This window comes from Festucalex cinctus, chromosome 20 (assembly GCF_051991245.1).
Source record: "Festucalex cinctus isolate MCC-2025b chromosome 20, RoL_Fcin_1.0, whole genome shotgun sequence".
Taxonomy (NCBI): Eukaryota; Metazoa; Chordata; class Actinopteri; order Syngnathiformes; family Syngnathidae; genus Festucalex; species Festucalex cinctus.
In genome coordinates, this window is record NC_135430.1 from 21,707,513 (window position 1) to 21,724,895 (window position 17,383).

General features: G+C 43.3%; 1 protein-coding gene across 5 annotated transcripts in view; it reads right to left on the bottom strand.

Annotated features, from left to right (window-relative positions):
• Nucleotides 1-1,993: 1,993 nt before the first annotated feature.
• The window catches only part of zfhx4 (zinc finger homeobox 4), a 101,393-nt gene continuing 86,003 nt past the window's right edge, over nucleotides 1,994-17,383 (bottom strand). For all 5 annotated transcript variants that reach the window (XM_077508514.1, XM_077508513.1, XM_077508512.1 and 2 more), the window contains exons 8-12: nucleotides 14,024-14,157; nucleotides 12,693-12,893; nucleotides 12,346-12,463; nucleotides 6,840-12,209; nucleotides 1,994-6,386 (exon numbers count right to left, since the gene is read on the bottom strand). In XM_077508514.1, the coding sequence (XP_077364640.1) occupies nucleotides 4,822-6,386; nucleotides 6,840-12,209; nucleotides 12,346-12,463; nucleotides 12,693-12,893; nucleotides 14,024-14,157 (7,388 nt within the window). In that variant the 3' untranslated portion in view covers nucleotides 1,994-4,821. The remainder of the gene's footprint in view (nucleotides 6,387-6,839; nucleotides 12,210-12,345; nucleotides 12,464-12,692; nucleotides 12,894-14,023; nucleotides 14,158-17,383) is intronic.

Here is a 17,383-nt window from a genome sequence, read left to right on the forward strand (position 1 = left end):
ACCTTAAAATCAACAGGCATGGACAATCTCATTACGCAAATTGCCATCATTTCTATGGTTAATAAAAGAGTTGATATTCATGTCACTCACTACACTAACAAAGTAGTTGGTTACTTCCCTCCAAAAAATGTGATTGTTTGCTGCGTTATGTTTGTCTGCTTATGTATTTCCAGTGCGTTGTGCACCAAATGCACATATATAAACGTACAGCGTGTATAGAAACCGTAGAAACAGAAAATAACGTGAACGCCGCAGACAAATCATTCAAGTTAGCAAGTGACCACATCAAGATGGCCGCTGCACATACTCAATAGATGCATAATTTGGATGATGTCAACACTTCTGGTTCACGATTGGATTGTAACTAACCAATCACAATCGCAAATTGATAAAAACACTAAAAACACAATACCACCCCCCCTCCAAAAGAAAAAATAAATAAATCTATGCTGTTATGTGGGAAAACGAGTAAAAATCAGTAAAATAAAGAAAATGTGGGTCTGAAGGCGCTACTTTGAGAACGGTCAATTTATTTTTATTTTTTTACCCAAGTACATTTTCAAGTTGGTACTTTTATTTAAGTACGGGAGTGACTTCAGTACTTCTACTTTTATCAGAGTAGTTTTTTGTCCAAGTAACAGTACTAATGAACACTCGTACTTTTGACATCTCTGCGCACAACCCACCAGAAATACACAAACAAATGATGGCTAAACATGGCGACGCAAGCAGAAGCACACGTTTGGAGCGAGGAAGAAACCGACTATTTTTTTATTAGCGTGGTGAGTGAAATGAACATATCTTCTTTTTTTGGAAGGAAGAAAGTCGTAATGACATCTGTGCATCGTGCGTTTGATCAGGATATGTATATGGGAGTAATATGCATAGAAATGTTTCAGAAGCCAGAATTTTGACCTTTACCCAAATATTGCCTGCATTTAAAGTTAGTCACTGTACCTACTTTTTTTTTTTACTCATCCAATGGCAAAGCTTCTTTTTTTTTTTTTTTCATCATATCTCATTCTAAATTATGCATTTAACTCAATGTGGCTTTCTACAGTTATTTTCCCACTAATAGGATAAGTAGTAGTAGTAGTGTTATGAAATGGAAAGCCAACTTCATACTGTGCAGCTGAAAAGCACCGTAAGGACTTACGATTCTATATAATTTCCACATACATAATGTGAGTGTATAGTTTACTTCACTGGATCACCCAATCTGTGATTTAATGGCAAACCACAGCGAGCGCAACAGTGTACAAGGGTCCTTCTTTAAGGCGTCTGAGAAGGCCAGAAACATTGAAAGGCCTTGAGCCATTGTTCTCCACAAAGGTCAAATGCAATTCAATCCCATAATATAGCAGGGGGGAGCCCTACCTTGGCAACTGCTTGCACTTGAAGGGTGGGCAACGGCAAAGGACCATTCAGCAAAACGCTTGCCCGCTGTGAGCCGAGCACATTTGTCAAGGGCGACGAGTGAAGTCGGAAGGGGGCAAAAAAACAAAACAAAACAAAAAAAAAAAGCTGTTTTTGTGGCTTAACTCGTCATGGCTGCTCCTCCACACAACCAAAAGTGTTGGCGCCGAACAATAAAGGGCACAAGTCATTCTTGCCGGAGTGAAAAGATCCACTTCATTTTTTTGCTGCCCTTGTGAAATTTCATTAGGTTGGATGTAACGACTTGTGAATGTCGGCTGTCTATGTGACCCTGGCAGAAGTGCAGGACAAATTTGGCAGGCCAGGATGTCATCTACTGTATCGAGTGAGGTGTTTCACGGGAGCAATTCTTCATGTGACAGCATCAGATGAGCTTCCAATGGGAAGCCGCATTCTTCGCCACATTAAAAGGATCATAGAAAGAAAAAAAAAAATCTATCTATCCATCCATCGCCTACCTAAATAGTAATTGGACATTTCAATGTGATGTGTAAATTTAAAATACCGCTAAAAAAAATAATACACATAATAACATAAAAAGAGACAAAAGTGGTTTGCAGATACAGTTTTTAATGTATCACAACAATGAGCAACAAACATACTTGATGAACTATTTCCAGAAGTTGTTCAAATACCATCTACAATAAACGTCATTTCAACTATGACAACAGGTCTGTGACAAATTAAAAAATAAAATAAAAGGTTCCAAAACCATGTTATTACCGTGATACGGTACAGTTGAGACCTCAAACAGTACAGTAACAAAAACTAATGCGACTACTCTCTATATATAAAACATCAATAACATTTTTGGTTTAGTTTATTTAAAGTTTTAGCCATAGGGGCTTCTTCTTAATAAAACCTCAGGGTGCATTTCCTATGTTACCCAGATGTTGAAGAGTACATATTGAGCAGGATATGATTGCGCCATGAAAATCCCTTTGACATCCAGAAGAACAATTCCAATTTTCAACCTTTTGAAGGCTGTCCTCATAAACATGACACAATCCGTCCACTTTTTTTTTTGTTTTTTTTCAAAGTTCTTTTTTTTGTTTTGTTTTGTTTTTGGCTGCTGTGCAGTTGCAATAACTATGTACAGTTGCTGTTGGACCATCCGTTTTGTTGGTTTGTTAGCTTTTACCAGTCCTTGGTGTGGAAAGCGTCCCGTCTGTGACGCTAGCATCTTAGCACGCGATGCTAGCAAGCGACAAGTTCAGTCTTAAAATGCTGAGCCACCGAGTGGGGAAAGGCAAAAAGCCAAGTTGTGAAAGCCTTTGGAATCAGGACAGTCGCTCACGTTTGTACAATGGCAGAATTGCACCTTGGGAGGCCAGAAAGTCTCTTAGGAAACACAATCGAAAAGTGTCTTCAGGATTAAAATAACGGATAAAATACTCAAAATCCAAATGGACAAAAAGCTCACACAGAAAATCAAAAGCGGACATTTGCTTCAAAACTTTGGGAAAGAGTAAAACATAAGAGGAAATGTAACTTGATTTAATTGTTTCAAACAATAACTAAGCATGATTTGATTTAACCTGTCAAACAGTTGCATTACATGCTACTTGCTCATCTCAGAATAGGAAATACCAAAAAAGCAATACATTTTTGCATTTCTTCATATTAATAAATTTGTACCATGCACAGCCAACTATGAATATGTACAACAGCTTTGCTCTTTTTGTTCACAAGCCTTCTTTCATACAAATAGCCTTCTGTTACTTTGGAATGAATCACGTAGTTTCAATGACCAAACCAGAAAGTGATTCTTAAAACAACAAAACAAAACAAACAAACAAAATAAACTGAACACCCTTTGACAGTTTTCACATTCTTAGTTCCACAGCAAAATGAACAACGTAACATAAAGAAAAAATAGCAGAAGCAAGTGAATTCATGGATCAGTATTTTGTCTGGTAGAAGTTTTGTGAGAAATAATGGCAGGCAAAATACAATTACACAGTAGCAGCAAAACTTTTGTAAGGTAATACTTTGCAATGTTGAAATTCTTTCATTGAATGCAGATGATCACAAGTGCCCGGAGAATTGATGGGATGTCCACCTATGTACTCACATAATGTAGGCGTAACACTGTTTTCAGTCCTACAAGTACATGAAATTGTTGCGTATACAACACAAATGCTGTGTTTTTTTAAAGCAGCAAACAAATGATCTTTTTTTGTTGTTTTTTTTGTTTTTAACATCGTGACCTACTTGTACCTTAACAGTTTCAAGTATACAGTACTGCTTTCATGGATGCACCAATTGTTAAATAGATTGTTAGGCATCAATCCTGTAACGCATATGGACCAATATGCTGCTGCAATCGACACAAATAATAATTAATACATACAAACATACAAAACGAACAAACAAACAAAATCTCTATTAAATTAACAAATGGCCTACTTATATGATAAAAAGACAAATAAAAACAAAATAAGTGCACTATAGTCCAGACACAAGCAGGTACCGTAACAGTACAGCAATTCACCAAAGGAAAAAAAAAAAAAAAAAAAAAGTTCTATTCACATGATCGGAGAGTCTATCAAAACTAGAGTTATTACCTCTTCAGAAAGGGGTGTGAGCAGAGGTACAAGTGAGAAGGTTGGCACAGATTAGTATAGAGTACAAGAACAAAAAGGGGGGCAAGGAAATAGTTACAGCTTGTAAAGTATTAAAAACTGGCAAACACGGGGTCGTCATACACATTTACTTCAGCATCCTAAAGTCCCTCAATGGCAAAACCGCACTGTCTTTGTAGGGCACAATTAAAAGAATATGCACATCGTCCATTTTAACAGTTATATTGTCTCTTGGTACTCTATACACACCAAGGAAATGCGTCCGATAAAGCTTGACATGTTTTGGTTATAAGCCAAGTGTACCCAGGCTTGCTGCTTCAACAAATGAGAAATGTTATGTTATCTGACCTGAGAATTTAAAGCTACTGAATTACACCTATCTAAAAACTAAGAGAGATTCTCTTTGAGGGTTCTGGATCGTCATCCCATACAGTACATGCTAGCATTTGGAAAACAATCCAGCTGAGGTGCAATTTGCTATCATGAGAGTTTTTGGCTTGAAACAAGCGCCCCCCAATTGAGGGAGCCTGTGAATTTTTTTTTTCCCTACTCCATGTTTTTGTATACAATATAAGCTCAGTCAAGCATCTGCAACAGTTCTGTCCATAACAAAAAAACAAACAAAACCAAAACCAAAAAAAAACATCAATCAATATCTTGCCAGCATATCAATATGGGAAAAACAATCCTGAGTCAATCATTTGGTACTGAATTTTTTTGGGTTAAGAGAAACTTTGGAACTGCAGTTTAAAAAGTCTTATTTTTTTTTTCTTTTACGCAAGGGATCCTTTTGTCACTCCTACACACTGAACATATCCATTCTGATACTACTGAAGCTCGCGTCTAGGCCAGAGGCCGGCTTTGCCTTGACTTCCAACGCGTTATCTAAGTCGTCCAGCTTCTGGCTTAGCTCATTGTCAGACTCATCTGAACAACTCTCGGTGGGTAGTGAAGTTGGAACCCCTGAGGTGCTGCAGGAAGTTGAGGTAACCGTTGACGGCGAGGACAGGGGTGGGGGAGGAGAGGCTGACGGGGAGGAGGAGGAAGCAGCTTTCTGGGCTGTGGTGGTGGCGGTGGTGGTGGCCTGGAACAGGACATTAGGCCAGGACTTCATGGACAAGCGAGACAGATGAGGAAAGGTGTTAGAAGAAGCTGCAGACTGCGAGGTAGATGTGGTGTTAGGAGTAGGGGAGCAGACAGAATGAGGTAATAATCTAGTATGCTCTTTGGCATTTCTCATTGCTTGTTTGATTGTTTTCTCTTTGTGCAAGCTCGACTGAAGGTGTTGGCCAAGTGCTTCGTTCCCATTGACGACCACATTGCAGACGACGCACGTGTAGTTGCTCACTGCCTTTCGAAGCATCGTCTCTTGCGGGTCACTAAACGCGTGCCCAAAGTAACACAGGGATTTTTGATGACGCACCACAGAATCCTCGTCAGCAAAAATCATCTGGCACTTCCTGCATATAAACTCATGCTTGATGGACGGTACGATAAAAGCATCTGGAAAATCCTTGGTACTTTTGGTATCTATTTTCGGTTCTTCTTTTGTGCTTTCTGTTGAAGAGCCTGTGTTGGTCTCATCCTTAGTATCATTAGCTTCTTTTGGTTTGAAGGAGTTGGTCGCGGTGCTCTTTATGCTCTGGGGTGTCTTCGCAGGGGTCGCTTTCTGTTGCTGCTTCTGCTGTTGCTCCAGTTGTTTCTGCTGCTGCTGCTGTTGCTTCTGCAGAGAATCTTGGAGGGACTGCTGGTACTGCTGATACTGCTGCAGAAGAGCGGTCGGGGAGAGACCAGCGGCCATGGCAGCTTGCGGGACTGCTGCAGGGCCGTATGGGAACAGGTTCTCCATCCCACAAAGTGGTGGGAAGTAGCCCCCTGCTTGGAACCCTCTAGGAAGCTGTGGTGAAAAACAGTTCGGGAATCCAGGAAGGAAGTAAGGCAGGAATTGCCCTCCCAAAAAAGAGCTGGGATCACCCGCGGCCAGAGCACTCTGAAGGGCCTGCAGCTTCGCTGTGTCCAATGGAGGCTCACTTCCTGGTTTTCCCGCAGCTAGTTTCTCCCTCTTCTTGGCTATGCTGGGGGTCTCGGGCCGTGAGCCGCTCTCTTTCTCGCTGCCCTTCTGCTTCGTCTGTGGTGGCTTGTCTCCTGTCGTTTTACCGTTGTCTCTCTCTGAGTCTTTGCCTTGCTGCTCTGTATTATTTACTGCTGCCAAAGGTGTGGTGGGAACAGGAGGAGGAGGTGGTGGAGGAGGAGGAGGAGGAGTCTGCAGAATAGTCTTGGTTGGGGTAGTGCTGAGAGACATGGCAGGAGATGGGGTGGCTGGTGTAGGGAACCCAAGCATGCCAGCACCAGGAGATGCTAAAGCTGAAATACAGTAGTATATAGATATGGAAATATTCAATATTTAGATATTCAACCACAAATTGGGGAAATTTGTTGTACAGTTACTTCATTTATCTCTTGTCATGTTTCTTTCATTCAGATTTTGTTATGGATCAAAACTGTCACGTGTGCTTTAAGACGTCATTCAGTCTTCAAATGATGCTATAAATATGCTGAACTAATGAAAAAAAAAACGAAAGTCATGATAAATATACATTTGTTGTACAAGAATCGCATTACCAGTTCGACTGGTGATGAAAATCATGCATGCATTACATATACCAACCATTTGTAATTTCAAAATCGTATTTAAAAATAGGACTTTCTGACTAATCCCACTGTGATACAGAGCAAACAGCAGTATTGGAGAATAAAACAGTGCATGATCAAAATCAGTTCATAAAGCTTGCAGTCTATTTTGTCATACTAACTCACCAGGTGTGTTGGGTGGGAAAACAGGAAGTGATGATGGCCCGTTGACTCCAGGAAGAAGCACTGGCGGAAGGCCAGAGATCCCTGGGTAGCCCGAGGGCAGGCTAAGGCCATGAAGTGCATTACTGTTGTCAACTGCCGTCTGTTGCTGCTGGCCGGGCAGACTGAGTCCCTCACCAGCTTTCTTCATGCGATCAAGCTCTTGCTGGGCCATCAGCTGCCGAACAGTGGTTGGCGCTAGGTAGTCCTTTTCCCTATCCACCTGGTTTCCCAGGGTTTCTTGCACTTTGGCGATGTGCTGTTTGGAGAAGATGTGGTCTCGGATCGACATTCGCGGAGTGTACTTGATGCCGCACAAAGTACACTCTGGCCTTGGTCCATCTGGGGAGCCTTTACTTATCATGAATGGCTTTCCAATGTTTATCTTGAATTTCTTTTCTTTAGCTCTGGCATTCTGGAACCACACTTGAACTACACGCTTGGGAAGTCCAATTTCATTGCCCAGCATCTCACACTCTTGCATTGTAGGAGTGCGGTAATCGCTAAAACAGGCTTTGAGGACTTTGAGTTGCAGGTTACTCATCTGTGTTCTGAATCGTTTATGGCCTGGCCTGTCCCCAGCATTGCTGCCTTTACCAGACTTGAAGGGGTTACCTGCCCCAAACGGACTTGGAGAACTGGGATCAGCTAAGCTTGACGATTCACTTCTGTCGTTGGTATCATCCAGGTCATCATCTCGGGAGCTATAGTAAGAGTCATAGTCTTTTCCAGAGAAACTGAGGGAAGGGCTCACCATACTGAATTGGAATCGATCATTGCCACCATCAGAATTTGACACCATGCCACCCTTGTTGTCAGTCAACTTTTCCCCTCCATTAGCTGTGAAGCTTTCAACCTCATTGTTGTTGCCCTCATCTCCAGTCGTAGCATCACTAATGGCTGTATTTATTGATGATGTCTCATCAAAGTCCATCTTGCTAAGGTCATAAGATAGCTCTGCTGAGTTAACATTAGGCCCATCAGTTTCATCACAGTTTTCAGCTTTTAATGATGAAGGGCTTAAGAAGTTTTTTAGTTGCGCTTCAGTTGGTTTTACTGGGGTTGATGATGCAGTAGGCAACTCGTAGTCATTTGGCTCTGTCTTGGTAGGCAGCTGTGAGAAGTCAAAGAAATTATACTTTGGGCTATCACCTCTGTCGTCTTGATTCATCATTGGGCTTGGCGGCAAACTAAAGCCTGCTTGCTTTGCCTCGTGCCAGTGTCTCGATCGTATGTGGCTATCAAGCGCTGACTTAGCTTTGAACAGTGCCCTGCAAAAGGGGCATTTTTTGTGGGACTGGGAGGGTCCAATTGCTCGAAACTGCCCCTTTCTCTCTCGAGCACGAGTGTTTTGGAACCAAACTTGTACCACCCTCTTTTTTAAGCCCACCTCTCTTGCTATGTGATCCAGCATTTTTCTTGTTGGGTTAGAATCAATTAGGTATTTGTCATAAAGGACCTCAAGTTGTTCAGGTGTGATCGTGGTTCTCAGGCGCTTATCTCTGTGCTGTTCTTCACTACTGTTTCCACCATCTTTATCATTGACACTTTCATCCTTATCATCCAATTTTCTTTTCATTGACCCTGACCCTGCAGCGGTGGTCAAACCAGAACTACCTTGTGAAGAGATTTGGGAGAGGCCTCCAGATAATAGCTGGCTCGTCATTAGAGGGTTGTTTGGGTCAAATATCATATAGGGCATATCTATGGGTCTTTCAAGGAATTGCGAGTGCAGAAATTGGTTCTGGGCTGCCAAGAAATGCATGTGTTGATGTTCCTGCCAGAGCTCCACTGTCGGGAATGCAATCTTACACTGGTCACACTGGTATTGAAGCATCTGATGCGGGAGGCTGTTTGTAAGGGAGGAAAGGGCCAGGGAGAGAGGACTAGAGGGCACTGTGGCTGCCTGTGGCTGGGAATGGGGTCTTGACATAGGGGGCTGCGCAACTTTCTGAGGGGGTGGTTGAGGTGTGCAAGCTTTAGATGGCCTTGGTTCCGGTAGTGATTTGACCACTGGTGAGGATGCAGTCTCAGTTTTATTTGGGTCACTTTCAGAACGAGGTTCAAAGTCTGGCTTAGGAGAGGCTTTACCAATGCTGGCACGAGGGGAGGCCATCACAGGGGAGCTCGATCCAGAGCTGGTAGCAGTTACCTGGGAATGTTTGGGTGGCTCCAACGATTGTTGGGTCATTCTAACTGGAAGTTGATCATCTGTGTATTCTTCACATTGGGATTCCTCATTCCCTTCCTCATCTTCGTCCTTGTAACACAGCTTCTTCTGGTGAGTAATGAGGTCAAAGATACGTGGGAAAACAATGCTGCACTTTTTACACTGGTACTGCATGTTGCTAGTTCTGATGTAACGTTCATTAGTCAGCTCTTTTTTCTCACTGTCTTTAGAATCGGCTTGGTTCTCATAGGTTTTACGAGCTTTCTGGCGTGCATTCTGGAACCACACAACAATGACCCGTGTTGGTAAATTAAGGACAGTAGAAAGTTGCTCAATTTCATCATCCTTGGGATAGGCATTGGTGTCAAAGAAATCTTGAAGAACCCTCAATTGGTAATCTGTGAATCTGGTTCTGGAAGACCTCTTGTTCATGGCTGAGTCGGTCCTGTAGTATTCATGGGTGCTTAGCTGAGTCTCTATTCGGATGTCATCCAAAGTAGTAATGGGAGGAATATTAAAGTTGTAGGGGGAGTCTTTACTCCGCTGCCTCTCTTTGAAGAGGGTGTTACGGAACCAGTGCTTTATGACCTTTTGAGGCAAACCAGACTTCTCTGACATCTCCTGAATTTGCTCTTCATTGGGGGAATTGTTGATGTCAAAGTTGGCACGAAGGATTTTAAGCTGGTCATCAGTTATGCGAGTTCGTGGTCGCTTAAACTGGGACTGGCGGAGGAAATTCGGATCAAGCCCCAATTGTTGCTGGCAGAGTTGTGTAAGGTCGGTAGAGAGAGAATCCATAGTAGGCAGCTGGAGGGCCAATTGAGGGGGCAATCCCGGGTGCTGCACGGATTGCATCATGAGTGGTGGGAAAAGGGGTATATCCAAAGGAACAGGAAGTTGTACTTGGGGAGGTGCAGGGGGAGCAGTGGGTGTTGGGGGAGGATGTGGTGGCTGCAGTGGTGGTGTCTGGTGAGTAGTTTGGTGTGAGGTCTGATGGGGGACAGGAACTGGTGATGGTGTAGGTGTTTGGGGCTTTGTCATTGATGTTGAAGTTGGCTGTGGTGTTGTCACTGAGGCTGTCACAGGAGGAGGTGGTGGGGGTGGCGGTGGAGGTGGTGGCGGTGGTGTCTCAGGTGAAGCAGGATTAATTGGGTAGAGTTTGTCATAGGCCTCCCTGTACTGCTGGGCAAACTTTTCAAGCTCTACATATGGGAAAAACTGACTGTGCACATGCTCTTGGTGGCTTTTGAGGATAAGCATATTGGAGAAGAGCTTTCCACACATTCCACACTCAAGCTTATCGGTGTTCATGTCCATTTGTTCACTTCCATCTTTATTTTTCTTTTGGTTCTTCTGTCTATTTTCATTGTACTGGATGACAAGTTCAAATCCAAAATTCTCCAACAATGCTTTGGCTGCATTACCCCTAGCTCCTGATACAATGCGTGGAGGAGGAACCAGTGGTTCTGAGAATTTTGACTTTTTAGTGTCTTTATTGTCTTTTGCTCCATCCATTAAAGCATCACATCCATTTTCTAACTTTGCTCTGGTGTCTTGTTTTTCAAGGAGATCTTCTGCCTCTTTTGGCATTTGAATGTCCGAGACTGATGCATTGTTGGGCTCTATTTTAGGCTTTTGGTTTGGGATTTGCTGATTCTTCTGCTGCTGAATCTGTGACTGTGTCTGAGAGACTTGCTGCTGCTGCTGTTGTTGTTGCTGCTGCTGAGCCTGTTGCAGTTGGTGCTGCTGTTGCAACTGCTGCTTAAAATCTTCGAGGAAAGATCCTGTAAGACTTGGCATACCAAAAGCTGCTGCTGAATGCAGAGCAAGCTCTGGACTTAGATTGAACTCTGCCCCTGGGATGTAGAAAGGGAATAAGAATTGTGGTTGTTGAAATTGCAGCAATGCTTCTGGGGTCACTGGGAAATGAGGGAAGATAGCTGGATTAAGAAATTGAGGCTGGAAGAAAGCAGCCTGTTGCTGGAGTTCATGTTGGAGTTGCATTTGGAGTTGTGCTGATGACTGGGCTGACTGGTGGCTGCTAGACTGTGCTGACACATGGTCAGTAGTTTGTTTTGTGTTGTTGTTGCTATTAGCGTCTTTGGGTTCCAAAGTATTTTCTTTGTCAGCTGATGGTGGTACACTTTGAGCAGAGTCTGTGCTGCTGTTTTTTCCTTGTGTGCTTGGAGCAGGGCTTTTTGCTGGCACTGGAACGCTAGTGCCAGTGCTATTGCTGCTCATTTCAGATTTGGCCGTTCGAGCTTTAGTCTGGTGTAGTACTGACCTCATGTGAATCTCAAGTGTTGAACTTTGGCTATATGCAACATTGCAAATATTACATTTGAATGGTTTGTTGTCAATGTTGTTGCCTGTTTCTTGGGGAACCGGGCTTGATGCCTCTTGAAGGACTTTCTTCAACTTGTGCAGATGGGAAACAGAATTATAGTGGACTAGTAAAATATTCTTCTGAGTGAAAGACTCCTTACATACTGTGCACTTGTAAGGTCTAGAAGGATCTAAAAATTTCTCCATAGTAAAGTTTGGCCCTTTCCTAAAGGGTAAGGTCCGTTTTGGTTCTGCTCCCATGTCATCTAACAGAGAGCTGCTGTCACTTCCGGTAGGACTAGGTTTCTCTTCCTGATCCATTTCATCATCCTTGTCCAAGTCATGCTCAAATGTGTGAGCTTCCTCCAAAGCCCTGGCTTCACTCTCGGTGATGTCGCCATTCAGAGGGAGATTTCCAATCAGTTGCTGCACTTCAGCCTCTGTTAATTCAGGATGTCCATTCTCCAAATGCTTCCTGAGGGCCAGGAATGTCCTGAAGCTCCGCTGGCAAAGGCTGCACATAGTGGCTGCTCTGATGGCATGGTACTGGGAATGTATCTGGAGCTTCTGCATTGTCTTGAAGGCCAGGCTGCAGTGATTGCAACGATACTTGTAGACGTGGCGATCAGACACTGAAAGCTGCTGCTGCTGCTGTTGGAGCCTCTGGAGTTCGCTGAGATGATCCTGAAGCATATCAGGGGACTTGCTGTCATGCCCTAAGCCACTTGCTCTCCTCCAGTCTGGAGCCTCTGATGCCTCCTTTGGGGGCTTCATTTCCTCACCTTGGAGGTCTAATTCATTCTTATCTCGACTTGCCAATTCATCTTTTGAGGAGTTTCCTTAAAGCAAACAACACAAATTTATATTAACTCACCATCAATAGAACAGAATAGCTATGAACAGGTGAAATTATTACAAATGTAGGAATATCAACAAACAGTATTTGAACTAAATGTTGCTGAGAGTGATGTTTACCTTGTGATTTTCCAGACTCCTCAGCAGAGGCTGATGAATCTATTGAAGGCAATCCTTTGTCTTGTCCAGTCTGAGGATGAATAGTACTATTTGAGGCTGTCGTTTCAGGTCCAACAACCTATCAAGACCAAATCATTTTTCTTTCATTACGACAGCTCCAAATGCAGTTATATGACAGGGTGGGTCAGCTCTAATTTCTGACAGAGAGCACAATAGTTTCAAAGGCAGATGTTCCATAAAACTTTTGTAATTGGCAATGAGGACAGCGAGGTCACTCTGTCGCTGATGAAATGATGCCATGCAATTACAGGCAATTACACGCACACATGCACACAGTCTTTACATACCGTCATAATGAGCTTTTCTACACAGTCAGGTGCCACACTGTGAAGGTGGGTGAGATGCAGTTGCAGGTGAATCTTGTTGCTGAGGACATCCTGACATAGTGGGCAGCGGATCACTGGCTGCATGGAATGCTGGGACATCACATGAAGCTGCATACGGTTGGCATCTTTACTGCTGAAGTTGCAATAGGGACACTGCTGAACCTAGAGCAAGAATGTATGTGGCTTGAGTTATATTTGCTTGTAATCCAGCCAGATAAAGCCTAATAATACATTGAGTTTTTCAAGATCCATATCTTTTGCACTGCTATGGGTAAAAATGTCCATTCATCTGGGACATGGAATCTCCATACATGATCTCTCCCTTAACATAACTGTAGGATTACAATGTTTCATGTAATTCATTTCAGTAAACGCATTCCACTTTATTTCGCTGAAAATATAAATGGTCAAAATTTTTAATCAGGAGATTACAAATGACAAAGTTGTGTACTTTTCCAAGCTCCGTCCCAAGGTGCTCATTACGCTCGACAGAGCTGCCTCTGTACCACCTGTCTTAATAGAATCCATTTCTGAAATGACAAAGTCTTCCGTTCTTATAGGACCCAGACGGGCTAATACTTTATAATCTAATTTAAAAACACATATCATTTAAAGAGCTGCAAAATGGGGAGCATCAGGATGGGAGCCACAAGATGAGTGCAGGTATTCTGTTTAAGATCACGATGAGTGTTCTTGATGGTGAAAAGGAGGGAATGGAGGGTTGTGTTTAACCCTTTCCAAGGACTATTGGAGCTTACTATCTTCCCATTTTTCGTACTGTTTATTCTGTTCACAGTCATGGCAGGAGCTCGAGTGTATCCCAACTGACTTGGGGTGAAAGACAGACAATACTCTGGATTGATTGGCAGTCAATAACAGGGGTTGCGAATGGAGTGGGAATTGATCTCACTTCAACTGCATGAACGGTCAGCTTAGTGACCTACTAAACAACCAATGGCTTTCAAACCAGAGCTGGCAATTACTGAGTTCAGGGAACTTTGCCTCAAAGAGTTCACAAGTCGAAAGGTTGGATATAGGCTACTGTATATTCATCTTCATCACACAGTCAGACATCAACATGGGGTCTACCAGATGTCCATTTTAAATCATTTCCCACATAGCCAAATAAACCTGCATTTGTGTTGAAAGGGTCAAAAGAGTAACAAATCCCTCAGTGCACCCAAAACACTTTGAGGATCAGTTAGATCAAACCTTTACATTGACTGGGAATTTCTACAGCATAGTTTAACTTTGTATCGCACTACTGAAAGGTTCTGCAGACCAGTACTGACCTGTTCAACGGCAGAGTTCCTCGCTTCAACAGATTTGGGTCTTTTTGGTGGGCTTTCAATCTGGTGGTCGGTCTGGAGTGAATGTTTCACTGCTGTGGTCTGTCCAGTCGATTCTTTGGATGTGGCATTCACGCCTTAAGTGGGGGAGAGAAGACAATTCATAATTCATATCTTTGGCACCCTGGAAAAAAAATGTTGGCCAGTGTAATAAAAAAAAAAAGAAAAAAAAAAAGAATGCCAGCAAATTAGGAGCGAGGAACCATATTACAGAAAAGTACAGAGGGGGGAAAATGTTTTTTTTAGGGTGATTTGGGGTGGGCGTATTATACATGGATGCATATTATAACATGGGATTTACACTGTAAATTGGTTTTTAAATAATACAAAACATGTATACATTATTCTTACATATTTTGCACAGGTTGTTTTCACAGAAAACAATGCTGTTTTAACCGTGCTGTGCTCATGTACCGCAGCAGACGATCACTTTCAAGGAGAGATGTCGGTGATCATTTAAAGGCTTTGACACCGCCACAACATACGTGCGCATGCACGGACTGTATCACTCATGCACACCCACTAACGCACACTTCCTGCCCCGAGGCAGTGTGAAATGGAGGAAACTCAGGCAGGCTCATTATCACAGCACGACATACATTAAATGTTATGGTAATATTATACACTTCATTAGATCATATACATTTCCCCAGCTGCCTCAACTATGGCTTCTGTCTGCACGAGATGCAACATTTTCGGGGGGGTGGGTGGCGCTTGTCGTCACGGCTGGTGGTACAGTAGCGTGCGCGTCGCTTTCTACGTGCATGTGTAAGCGTGTGTGACGTTAACACGCGACACCCGGTGTGGGGAGATCAGCCTCTGGTTGTATTTAGCGCTAAATTTTTCATTAGCTTCATCCTCACATAGGGCCGCCGCAGCTCGACGCAAAACAAAGACCAGGCAACAGCAAAAGTCTCCCAGCCGCCCGCACTCCCCTTGTCATCATCCGCAAACCCCTCCCTCGCCCGGTCACTCGAGGCAATATGCCAGCCTCACTCTTGCGAATCAACGCTTCACGCTGGATGCACAAAGGGAAAAAAGGGGGAAATCAAAGCACTGATACATGGAGAGGGGGTAGAAGAGAGAGGGGAAAGAAGAAAACATTTTGTATTGCATATTATTCTGTGGCTCGTGTTTTTATTGGGTGCATATCAATTCCTCTGGCCCGTTCATGCATTTTAATTCTGTTGCATTAAGTAGGCGTTCCACTTATTTTATTTGTAATCCCCTATATCTGGAGCCTGAAATATTGGCCTGTCAAGGGAAGTGACAAGAGAGAAGGAGGGAGGGTGAAAAAGGGGGAAAAACACAAGGGCACAATTTGAATTTCCAAGAACATCCGAAAATTGGACCGCAGCTGAGAATAGCGAGGTAATCTTGTCTTACGCCGCTTGCCAACGCGGCCCTGCAGGGCTTCCACGCGTCTTGCCGTGCATGTATGTACGCACATTACGCCTTCCGTGACAGGCCTCTGACACTTTATTGCCGCCATCGTATGAGATGACCTTTCTGCTCTCCACCTCCCCTATTCATTATGACCAACTGTAATTTCAACTTTCAATTTTTTGCCTCACTCAATTTGCAACTAAATTGCATCCTTGCGAGGGGAGATGAGGCGATTGTCGGACAAGAGGCTGCAAACGCATTTACATGGCGGACGGGAGCCAGCCCACACATCACCATTGATTACCGGCGATGTATGTTTGTGCAATGTGTGTCTGTCTGATGTGGATTTGTCTTGGTGCTTTCATCAAGAAAAACAGTTGGGCTAACCTTGAATGCCCAGAGAGCCATTCTCTCTGTGGCCACTTAGGAGATTTAAATGGCCGGCCCTGCCAGCGCATAATGAAGCTGTTTGGAGAAATGCGAGTGTCCTTCAAACATACCTGAAACCCAATCGTGCACAATGGGGTAAAAGCACAGTTCTACAGTTTCATGAGAGAAAATCAAATATCTATTTGCTGGTTTTTGCTCTCAAAGTCTGCATGGATAGCAAGAATCATTAAAAAATAATAACGGGAGTGAGCGGGATCCAGAAGAAGATAGCCACCCCCCCTCGTTTTCCTTTGTCTGGGTGAGTCTGCATCCTACACTTAATGACGCTGCCCTTTTTCCCTCCTCCCTCTTCTTCACCTTCCCTCCATCCTCATGTGGCCAGCTGCAGCCCAGCCAAGCGGCGGGGTCGAATAAACCTGACGCCCCGTAACCACTGCAAAAGCCGCCACTCCCGCCTCCGCCGATGACAAATGTCCGCGCGCGGCGGGACCCGGCTTGATTAGATACATCAAAAGGAGATTTATGACACTCGCCCCACTTTTGCATTTCAGTGGGGAGAGCGCAGCGCACTCGCCACCCATCTTTATTTGCAACTGTCAGTGGCGTTTAGGGTGTCGCGGACGCGCACTTACAAGCAAGTCATCTCAGATGGAGAGAAGCGGTGGAGGGAGAGAGATGGAAAAAGAATTGGGGGGTAAAGAATCGTGCAAGATCGTCTTTACTACATAACATTAGGTACATTTGTTCCATCCAATGCAAGGGTCCCCAAAAATCTTCAATTTTGGATTCCAATTCAATATAGTTGTCAGGGATTAGGGCCCGACTGAATTAGATTTTTTGTTTTAGGCTGATTTTTGGCAAAATAAACAAAAATAGTCCAATCACAGATTAATCAACCAATTATTTTGAAAAATGAACCCTATATAAAATGCATAAAATACCCAATTAAAAAATATGCATATCAATGGCACCAGGGTTTCCACCAGTGCTTTCTAGGCCAGGCAGGCCGCCAAGCTTTTCTCTGTTTAGTAAACACCTGCCACCTGCATACTCCCTTCGCCCGTCTGCAAATATGATTTGGCGCATGTTGTTCGACCCATTGTTGTCATATATTTAAAAAAAAATATATATAAATTGGGCCTGATCATATCATTTTCAGATGATTGGAATCGAGGGAATAAGTTCAGGTTTTTATTTATTTTTTTAATTATAAAGTGCTACAAAGCAACCAAAAAATCCTGAGGTACACTGAAGTTACCCAACAATATAAAATATTTATGTTTTATACTACACAACATCAAAACACAGAATTAAACAGCCAGTGGGGAACGTTCTGGTAGTTGTCGCGGGAAGCTAACGTGACGCTAGCGTCTTGTTAACAATGATTGTGGATGCAGTATGAAAATGTTTTCATGTGGAGGATGTGCCGGGTATCAGATCGGGACTTGGAATCGGCATATCCTCAAAATCAGGTGACTTGGCACGGGAAAAAAAAGAAGTGAAAATTCATGTGTACGAAATAATGTA